Here is an 11,601-nt window from a genome sequence, read left to right as displayed (position 1 = left end):
TGTTAGAGACATTATTTTTTCATATTATTATTTTTTGTATTTCTCTTATTAATTTTTAATTTTTCATAATAGAATTTTTTATGGGGTTTTTTTAAATGATTTTTTTTTCATATTTGATAAATTGAACTTAAATCAATAATATTTATTAATTTTTTAAAATTATTTATTGAATTATGTTATTTAAATTAAAATTTATTAATAATATAATTTGTTCACAAAAGATTATATTTTTTAAAATAATTTTATTATTGAGCACTTACTGGTTTATCATTGCAAGCACAAAAGCATGCAACTGTTAGTTTATTTTAGATTGTGATTAGTGCACAGGGATAGCAGAATCTATGTCTATGTTGTTTTGTTGTGTTGAGAGAGGGAAAATATTAGTATATCAAAACTTTGAGTTGTGATGTTGATTTTCTGATCAAAATTGATCTTTGAGTTATCTTAGTTTTCTCCTAACACATATCAACTTCATCTAATCATTGTCATGATTATCATTTGGTTTGTGGGTTGCAATTAATGATGTATTTAAAAAGAATGATATGTTTTTCTTCTTGATTTTATTTCAATGTAGCAGTTGAATGAATGGTCTTTGTATCAGTCATTGATTGTTTTCCCACTTATCTTTTTCTGTATCTACTCCATGTTTATAGATAGATGTTTGTAAGTCTTTCTTGCTTTTAGGTTAAAAACATTATCAATTATAGCTTAGTTGATTCATTGCAAATCTTGCACATGGAGTTGTACCCAAATAATTTAGAGGAAGATTATCAATCTCATGATAATCTGTCCAACTATTAGTGTGGTTTTGTACTTCATTATGGGCATTCAGAATTATTTCATGTATTTATGTTTGAAGGACAAATATGTCCACTAACTTCCACCTAAATCCTTGGATTTACAAACTTGGTCCCATGAAAGCAAGGATAACTTTTTCTTATCTGCACTACCTTGCCAAAAAAAATGTCCTTAGGTACCCATTTATGTCATTGCATTTATTTCTAGGAAGGTCAAAACAAGAAAGCTAGTAGATAGGCTGAGCTGACAAAATCGAAGAAACCATCATTTTCCTACCTACAGGAAAAGTCATTTGTTACTGTGGAGGCCATTTTTTAATTCTTACAATAATAAGTAAAAAACAACTCTTCACTTTGAGTGGTTCAATTTCTATTTATAAATGGAGGTATTTTCTTGAAAACTATAAATAATATGGTTGCTAGTTGTTAAATTATAAGGTTGACGGTTGTCATTGATGTCAACATCCCTATCTCAACCTCTAGTGTGGTGGTAGTTGTATATTGGTAGCTTGGTACTTATGTGGTGTATCCATTGATTTCATGTATTGGTCCTTAACTGATTGTCTGTATTAGGTGATGTGTGTTATCGTTGACCACGCATTAATTATTTTACCATTTTGTGCCTTAGTGATGGTTTGCATTATTTTGATGGATCAATCCTTGGTGATGTTTGCAGTTTGATTTCAGTCACAACTGTTGTTCTTAATGTGTTTAGTCATAACCGTTGGTACTAGTGATCATTGTGGTATGTTGTTATGCTCAAAAATCATTGCATTTATCAAGATGGTGTAGCCTATCTCAAATTTATTTTAACTGAAAATTTTGTGGCATGCATCCAATATATATAGAAGATCATTTCAAGAGGGATGTATGCAAGTCTATGATGTTGTAAATAGAAGTTTGGGTAACTTGTTGAGATGTTTGGTTGGAAGTAAACCTACAAATTGGGACTTGGTATTAACACAAGTTGATTTGCATACAACTCTTTGAAAAGGAGTACTAAGAAGACGTCTTTTGAGATCATAAATAGTTTGCACCCTAGAGGAACTACAGAGCTAAGAAAATTGAGCAAGGAAGAAAAGAGTAGTGTTGATGCTAAAGATTTTGTGAGTTTCATAAAGGATTTGCATGATAATGTTAGAGATACTTTGCAAAATAGTACTCAGGAATATAAACAGTGAGCTGATCAAAGGAGAAGACATAAATCTTTCAATGAAGGTGATCATGTAATGGTCCATTTGAAGACAAACAGATTTCCAGTTGGAACGTACAACAAATTGAGCACGAAGAAGTTTGAGCCTTGTAAAATTATAAGAAAGTTTCATAGTGGAAATGCTTTTGAAGTTGAGTTGCTAGAAGATATGGATATTTCTCCCATATTCAACATTTCTGATATCTTTGAGTACCGTGAGTCTGACAATGAGTTGGCTAATAATGTAGATTATCCAAAGAAGAAAGAGGAGGGCATTGAACAAATCTTGAACGCCAAAATAAGGGAAAACACCAGAGGAAAGGATTACATGGAATACATTGTTGAGTGGAAAGGAAAACTAGTTGAAGATAGTTCATGGATATCACAAGTTGAACTAGATCTTTATGACTAAGGTTAGAACACTCTTGAGTCATGATACGAACATCAATTCTCTTGTTACCCCAAGTGTTTGATTTAGGAGCATCTTGGGTTAACACACAATCTTGCATCAATGAAAAATTCCTTGTTTTTTGTTCCAGTCTATTGTTCACAAAGTAGTTGTTGATGCTTTTGGTTTCAAGTTGAGTAGAGTTCACATCATGTCGAGGACCTATCCTAGATCCTTGTCCTAAGTGCACGCATTCTAATATTTCATATTCTTCGAGTTTTGTATTGTTTTTCCTGGTCTCTATTTCATGCAATTTTCATCCAGCAAGGCATGTTATTTCTATTGGCACAATTTCATTTGATGATGTGGTGTCTCACGCAGTTGGGAGCCTACTCCTAACTCCCATGTGGACCTATCCTTAAGTGCATGTGATCTTATGTTGTCCTTTGCTTGAGTTTTGGTTTACTCTTCCAAGACTAGACCTATAATGTAATTAAATGCTTGACTAGCCGACTTGTAGCTTAGCTGACTATATAAAAAGCTTGGTTAGATATAGGAAAGGAAATTTAGAGAGTGATAGAAAGGAACATATAGGAGTAGAAGATAGAAGATACGAGCTTGGACTCTGAATTGTGATTCTTATTCTACATAAGGTCACTATCCGAAAGGCCTCACAATCGAGCATGTTGTTGACTTTATATGTGAAGTTAAATAATTACAAATATTGAATGTTGTATATGGCTTTTTTTCATTTTTGTGTATTTGATGGAGCCCCCATGTGTAACTCTTAGCAAAGGTAGCTTGGGATTTCCTCCTTGAGATGCCTCAACCTTACGTCAACTGAAGCCAAAAATATTCTTTATACTTTTGGGGGCCATGTGATTACAATGTAAGTTCTTCATCACTTATTAGCCCTATGTTGCTTCCTAGATATTGCATTTGACTCTCAATTCATTTATTTATTTTTTACATGTTCTACTCAATCATTGTTGACCTAATAAAACCAGTTATACTTCCAAGCTTCATGTACATAGCTTTTGTAGTCATTGAGCCTTGCTGAAGTACTTCAGAAATTCATTGGTATTAATTAATTTCATTGTTGTCTGTTTATTTTGATGAACTAGTTGGATTGATGTGTTGTAACATGATTTTAACCTTATGATCTGTAGGGAGATAATGTATGCCATATGGGAACCTCGAAAGTTCAAATCAATTTATCTATTGGAAACTCTCTACATGTTGACATTGACCACCATCTGCAATATTAATCTACTAGGCATTTGGAGATGAGCTTTTGACTCATTCTAATGCTTTCTCTATGCTACCCAAATGTGGATTATGTGATATTTCGGTCATTCTAATGATTAGATGCATATGTTTTATTTTGCATATCATTCCCCAATTGATTGGAAGTGTAAAAATGAATTGCATTTTATTACATGTTTGTAACATCCACTTTTCCCGGGTCTTAACTAACAACTAACATATCAAAGAAATACAATTATTACTTCATTTTCATAGGAAGACAATTATATCAATTATGTTCATGTAAATGAGATTAATGAATACAACCAGTTAAACGAAATTTCATAACTAACAATTGAAAACACCATCAATGAATTTACTATGGAAATTAAAATCTACATACCATGAAATTCAAAAATAAAATCAATCTAGGGATGCTTCTGCAAACACCCAAGTTAATCCACAAATACCACTTAGGATCAAATGACCAATACCACTATATCAAAATCAAATGACGATTATTATCAAATACCACTATATCAATTAGTGCATTACATACCATTGTATCAATTAGGCCACCTATTATCATTGGATCATTTAGGGCATCACATACCACCGTGTTAATTAGGGCATCAATTAACATTGGATCATTTAGGGCATTAGATACCACTGTATCATTTGGGCGTCAAATACCGATGTATCATATAGGGCATCAGATACCACTATATCATTTAGGACATTAGATACCATTGTATCATTTAGGGCATCACATACCTCTATTTCATTCATTTTCTTCCTATTGCTAACTATGGCAATAAAATAAGATTAGAAGATATGCTCATAATCAGTATTCTTATAGATGAAAGAATGAAACAACAATCCTATAGATATATTCCATATTCAGTTGGAAGGTCAACTGATCTAAATGGTTACCAATTACATTGACGAGAAAGGTTGCATCCATTGAAGGAAATAACTAAAATCAGTGATATAAATTAATCCATCATATCTTCTACTTGTATAAATATCATAAAAGTGAAAATACATGTTATCAATAAATGTTTGAATGCTCAACTTGTCTTTATTTGAAGCACATCTTGACATCTTGTGGAGAGCAAAAACATTGTCAGGGGTTTAACCACCCAACCATGAACCTTATACATATCCCCACACTTTTTCTAATTAGAAAGGCCCTCCCTACCGAGAATAAACATGGAACACCTTGTCAACCACTAAGCATCCTGGTACTTAAACATAGCACTTGACTTGACAACAAAGAATGAATTGAACATGCATCAGCTATCAAATGATTCCTCTTAGATTAATAAATAATAGTTATGTCACATCTGAATTCTGTTTTCATGCTAATGCATATTCCTTTCTCTCACCTCTTCACCCTTTTCCTTGGCTATACAGTCGAGTGAGTCTCAGGTGATTGAATCCCAGAGCAACCAGCTCTTTCTGTTGATCCTCAATTGATATTAAAATATTATATGTTTCCAACTGATCACAATCTATGATTCCAAGACATGTAATCTTTAAGACTTGCAGAATAAATATCATTTGATTCTGACTTTCAATGGTATAAATAAAATATGATATAATGTCATGGATACTTGGCTTTTATTTATCATAAACAACTTTATCTTAGAGATGGTCTATCTGATGATGTTCAAGCAAATGATTTGCATCATGATACAAGACTATATCCTACTGCTATAGTAAATTGGAATGCAGTGATCTCTAATAATAAAATATATTGTAAAGCTTGGAATATGAACACCACATGACCTGGTTAAATTTGGAAATAGAATGGTGTCTTGCTCAACGCTATTAATCAACCTCACCCTTCACGGAAGAAATGCAAGCTCCAGTATGATTAACAATCATGTCTTCAATAAATCAATCAATAGCAATACTGGGAAGAAATGCACAATGAATAACAATAGTAAATTTCAGAGATATCCTACTGTATTCGTAGAGGTATCCAAAATATAGGAACAAGATAGGTGCCAAAAAGAGGAAGTTGGATGGTATGGAAAAGAAATCAAGTGCAATAAAAAGAAGTTGGGTACTGAAAAACAAGTCGGGTGATGAGTTATACTGTCTTCTGACTCACTTGGCTCCATAATATAAGAAGTATTCAGAAGTCTCTTTGGCTTCCAAGAAGCCGTAACCTACCAAGGAGAGACTTGGCTCTTGATTGCCAATAAAATATGCCAAATGTTCATTTTGGTTTTCAAATAAAGAATTGAATAATTAAAGAAAATAATATGAAGGGCATGAATCAAAAAATATTATAATCAAATTTATTTACTTGCACGTAAATATATTTTATTAAGATGGTAAAAAGTAAATGTTTATTTAAGATCGTACCTTTTATATATGTACATCTAAATACATGTTTCATCTTAGAAGATTTATTTTATCTTCTTGTGCATGCATTTAAATATACATATTAAATAGATAAACTATTATATAAAAATAATATTAGGACATCACCTTTAATTTATATCTATGTGTACATAAATAAATATGTATTATAATGATGTGTTGGAAAAGTCAACCAAAAGCCATTTGAGGTACGCATTAATTAAGTTAAAATGATTAATATTTTAAATGTTTACTTAATAGCTCATGCGCGTCTAATATGTGTATCCTGTTATGCAGTTGCTAGGTCCTTGACCATGGTGATTCACGATTCATACCCATTTTCCTAGTGATGGTGATGCTCCTGTGCCCAATTCTTTTCTGACAATGCTTCCACCCTTTTGACATGCTCCCTACAAGGAAAAACTCCACATTTATATCATATTATCATAACAAGTTATTAATCATAAATAATCATAACGGCCAACCGCCTTTTCAATTCCATGAAATTCATGATAAATAATCAACTAGCATGATATCTTCATATGAAATTATAATGACTAACCATCTTACCATTTCGCAGCATTATAATAAGTTTAACTGTCAACTGACTTCATGCGAACCTCAACGACTATATGAACATTTTTAATTAGGTCAAAAATTGGGATGTAACAATGTTAGTAGAGGTTTTCTATTTCCCTATTGTAGTCATGTACAACTTCAATTCAAGTGGGCAAAATTACTATTTGGCAGCTAGCAAATAGATGGTTAGCATTTTCTCGTGTATTTCGGTGTGCATATTCTTCATCATTGCCATTTTGTTTTGAATTATTTTAGTTGATGGGTAAAAGTACAAATCTGTGTCACCGTTTATAATACCAAAACCTATTTTTGGTCAAATCTCATTTCTCTATCAAAACTCAATTTTTCTCAAAACTAAAAATACCCTTTTATAGATTTCAAATTCAATATCATCATTATATAAATTTTTGAGTGTTTTGATTAGTTATAATATGTTATAATTTCAAAATATTATAAGCTAATATTTCAACATTTCAAAAGATGCTCCCTCAAAAAAGAAAAAAAATAATAAATTATATCAAAAAAAATTTAAAATATATTTATCTCTAGAGGAGAGAGTCCTCTTCACAAATATGTAATTTTTTTCAAAGTGTAGATTTGATAGGGAAGTTTTGACGGGAGGAAAAAGCTGTTGGAGTTTGATAAGGTTGAGCTTGAGTATTTGTAACAAAGAAAATATATATTAAAAATAATTATTTCTTTTTTTTTTCCCTAGCTATACATGTCATCTATAAGATATTTTTAAATCAAAACAAAAAAAGATTGATTTGCATATACTTGTTTGACAGGAACTACACCCTATATTTTTTACAGTTAAAAAAGGGACTTCAAAATTTAAAAAAATGAATAAATTCTAACTCAAAAAAATTATAAAAATTATAGGCATAAAATTCTTCTAATTCTACACATTTCATCAATTTACATCATCTTCAAATTCTAAACACAAATACCCTTTTTTTGTCATTAATGTTGAACTGTTGCATTCTCATATCTCGTTCCTTTATAAAAGGTGACACTTGTTTGTACTTTTACCCTAATAGATTCATTATTCAAGACATCAAGCAAGTAGACAAATTACTTTGCATCTGGGAGAGCAATGGTATATGCACTAGACAATAAAAATGACGCACATGATTAGTAGCAATTTCCATATTAGAAACTCATTTTAATAGTTCAAATTCATACACAAAATATAATGTGAACTAACCTATCCCATGCAGAACTTAGGTGTTTGTCAAAAGATATCTTCATATGCCTAAAACCATTCAATTGTTGCAATGGGGCATAAAACTACCTCCATGTCCCCACCCTCCTCATGTTTCTCTACCTTTTTGTTAGGGTAGAACTTATGTCAATGAATGAATTTAGGATATGAATTTCAATTATATTTGCACTTCTCTTCTCTGTTTTTAAATTGGTGTTCTCATAGGCCTAAACTCAGTTGTCTTCTCATAAGGCTCTTGAACAAAGAATGTTAGTTCAATTTACATATTCTCTTTGGTATTCTTAGTTGTACATTTTCATATCTCAATTTCTTTGCATAAGGTTTTAGAATAGGTATTATTGTTTATTACATACCCAAGAACTCTATATCTTCTTCAAGAAATCTGCCACATTGTTTACCAGTCTGTTGGTCATGAATTAATGATCACTAGTAAGTGATAAGGTGAGACTTTGTCATAGTGATCCTAATAAAAATTCAAAACATGAAAGGAAAACTTTGATCCCAACCTTATGTTGTTATTATTGCACTATTTTCCAGATCATGTTGATAGTATTAGTCTTGCCTTAATCTTGTACACTAGTTTTATCCTGCAAATTTCTCTATCCATGTTTAATGTATGCTTGTGGATTTTGAACTACGTTTTTAATACTTCTTGTTTGGACGTTGGTATTAGAATGGAAGCTTTGGAGTAGGGTATGAACATCCTTCAAAAGATAAATCAAACGAGACGTTGTAGTTGCACTTTAATAGACATATATTCAAAATATGGGAAATGCACTTTAGTAGATGTAAATAAATAGAACTATTCCCCTTTTTTCACCTTTCTACTCCACTTTCTCCTATACCCCTACCTAAGACAAAAACTCAAGCTGCACACAACTCTTGTTTGATTGGTGATGGGTTATTGTTGACAGGAAAATCTTTTTAATTCTATTATATCATTACAATCAAGTTTTACAAAGTGGTATTGTAACATTTTTATTTCAACAACTTTGTTTTTTTTTTTTTTATGCTATATAATATTTTAAATTTTGTTGTTTAGCAAACACACACACACAAATATAACGTTTCAATGTTTAAAACCAAAATAGTAAACACAAACCCAAACAAATATAAGACTAATAACTTGTATGTTGGCTAAATTATACCTAGACTATGTTTGCATCTAATTTCCAACTGAATTCATGTAAACCATCAAAAACCTTAAAAATAAAAATAAAAATAAAAATCATGTGACAATTTTTATATATATTGGAGGTCCAATTGCTTTTTCGCCTTATAAATAGACAAGTTCAAATGCCTTGTGTAAGCCACTTGATCTATTCTTCATGTATGCCATTTAAATCCAAAATGCAAATGTGAAACTCAAACAATAGTATATCAGGCAAATATGTGAAAATATAAGGCAAATATGTGAAAAGAGTATTGTCAAAAGTGGTTTTAGGGGAGAGGACCCAATAGTTGAGCGGGATCCAATAGTTGATCACCCTATCGTGAATATAGAGTCCAATCTTCCAAACATCTTTACTATATATCGTAATTAATTGATCTATTTGTAAATATAAAAAAATCCAAATGTTGATAAAAAAATATACCAATACTTGAACACATGAAAACTTATAAATGTTATAGAAAAATAAATAAATAAATTCATTAATGAGTGAAATAAATAACTTTTTGTCTCAAACAAAATATCATAGCTATCTAATATATGTGTGTCACTCAAAACATAATATGCTCACTTAAATAAACATTGATATCTTAGTGTACACATACTATTCTTATGTGTACAACTATTGGGGTAGCAATGTATATGCATAAAGTAAATCATATCAATAATATGTATCATCACAAATATAAAAGGTGAATACCAATAAATGCCTTATATTTTCTTATGAAATGTGTGAGATTGTCAAAAAAAAATTAGTGTTCAACTAATGGTCCCTTTGTGTTGGATATATATTGTATTTTATATAATAATGTGTTATTTTTATAACAACAAATAAATTTTTTGTGTTGAAGTATTTGTCTTTTTGTGTTATTTATAAAAGTTATATATAACAAATATTTATGATTAATAATAATTATTTGGTCCATTTAAGTTGCATATATGTTACATTTCATATAGTTATACAATATTTTATTAACAACAAATGATAATTTTAAATTCAATTAGTAGAGATTTTTAAATTAAGCTTTGGTCGAATGTTCAAAAAGTCATTTTTAAAACAAATGTGCACTATTTTAACGAGTTGTGTGATAAGTCACACCTTCAAACCTTAGTTGTAGGTAGTTCAATGTCCATTTTACATTTCAACAAAAAAGCAAAGGTCTTACGACATCCCATGTAGCGGCTACATGTTGACAAGTTAGCCCTCACGACTACTGGTTCCTCTCCCCTAACAAGTTTTAAAGACTTTGCAACATGTTCTACAAAAAATGTTAAAATCTGTTAACAGCTATAACAGTACAATTCCATATGCTAATTCAAACCCCTTGTGACATCCTCACACGTGTTCAACTAAGTTGCAAACCCAAGACAAATCATGTACCTAAACTAGTAAGGTAACAAAGTTGACTAACCCTGATTATTCATGTAACAAGTGAAAAAAAAATATCTGAAAACAATCTCCAATCATTATTAGAGTGAAAATACTATAATTTTTATATATGTTAATATTTTGAAAGTCCATACAACCAAATATTGTAATGCAACCTTTTTCTCTATGATTGGCTCTACCAAAGTCGTTAAGTTCCTAAAACATATTGTTGCTTCTTGTTGTCATTCTTGTGTTAGAATTTTATTAGTTTCTACCATAGGCAGGATACTATAGCATTCAGTGAATGCTATTTTATTTTTTCCTTTGACCAATCAAAATATAGAATTTTTGTAATTGTTTGTATTTTTATAATGTTTCTAATTTTCATTTCTTTAGTGAACTTTATTAAAAATCTATTATTTCTCTTCTTATTGGCCAAAACAATGAATAGTCATGGGTGGAACAGTGTATCTCAATAAAAAAAAATTATCTCAACTTTAGACTTTTCTATAAAGTTCTTAAAAAATCTAGCATTAGTTGGTGGTTGTAATTAATACATATCTCTTGGAAACATCTAGTACTTTCCTAAAAAATTATGTACACATATTTTCTTCCGTTCCATCATACTCTGGAACATTCAACTCAACTAATTTAGTACGCAATTTATACTTTGCATGTTGTTGTGGAAGTGTGTATGTGGAAGTATGTATGATCAATGCATGTGCTAGTGGTGGCGCTGGAGATGGAGATTTTATTTTAATTTTAGTTGCTCTGGAGATGGAGATTTGTTTTTAGTTTCACTTTTTAGCGTTGTTTTATGTATTATAAAATTGCTTTTAGTTTTTGCTTCTCTCAATAACAGATCTTTTGCTGCAAATATAGGCTTCTAGTGACTGCCATAATGCTAGAAAGCATACATCAGGACTTTAGTAGCCTTGTGCCATTTTTTCTGCGTTGGATTGATGAAACCATGAAGATCATTGTCACTGGCTATCAATGGCATACTCTTCACCCAAATCTACTTAATTAGGTAAATTATTTCTATGAGATGAGTTGTATATTTTTAAACAATATTATATACATGTGAACATGACTCATCCAATTGTTTAATACTCCTGAGTCTTCTATACATGGTATGCTGGAAATTTGGGATTTTCATGTAAGCCTTTGCAGGATTTTGTTTTAGACAAAATCCATTTGTAGGCTTTGCAAGTATGCTACATTTTTTGTTCTCATTGGAGGGTGGGGGGCTAGGAAATTTC

The 11,601-nt window shown here is 30.8% G+C and overlaps 1 protein-coding gene across 1 annotated transcript in view; it reads right to left on the bottom strand.

Annotated features, from left to right (window-relative positions):
- Nucleotides 1-6,215: 6,215 nt before the first annotated feature.
- LOC149556080 (uncharacterized) overlaps nt 6,216-11,601 on the bottom strand; it is a 115,994-nt gene continuing 110,608 nt past the window's right edge. Inside the window, exon 6 of the mRNA XM_089830223.1 lies at nt 6,216-6,405. Within this exon, the coding sequence (XP_089686349.1) occupies nt 6,296-6,405 (110 nt within the window). The 3' untranslated portion in view covers nt 6,216-6,295. The remainder of the gene's footprint in view (nt 6,406-11,601) is intronic.

This window comes from Cupressus sempervirens, chromosome 5, assembly GCF_028749045.1.
Source record: "Cupressus sempervirens isolate cs-2001-9-10 chromosome 5, ASM2874904v1, whole genome shotgun sequence".
NCBI lineage: Eukaryota > Viridiplantae > Streptophyta > Pinopsida > Cupressales > Cupressaceae > Cupressus > Cupressus sempervirens.
The sequence above is the reverse complement of the archived record's forward strand: the minus strand, read 5'-3'. Positions and strand labels throughout refer to the sequence as shown.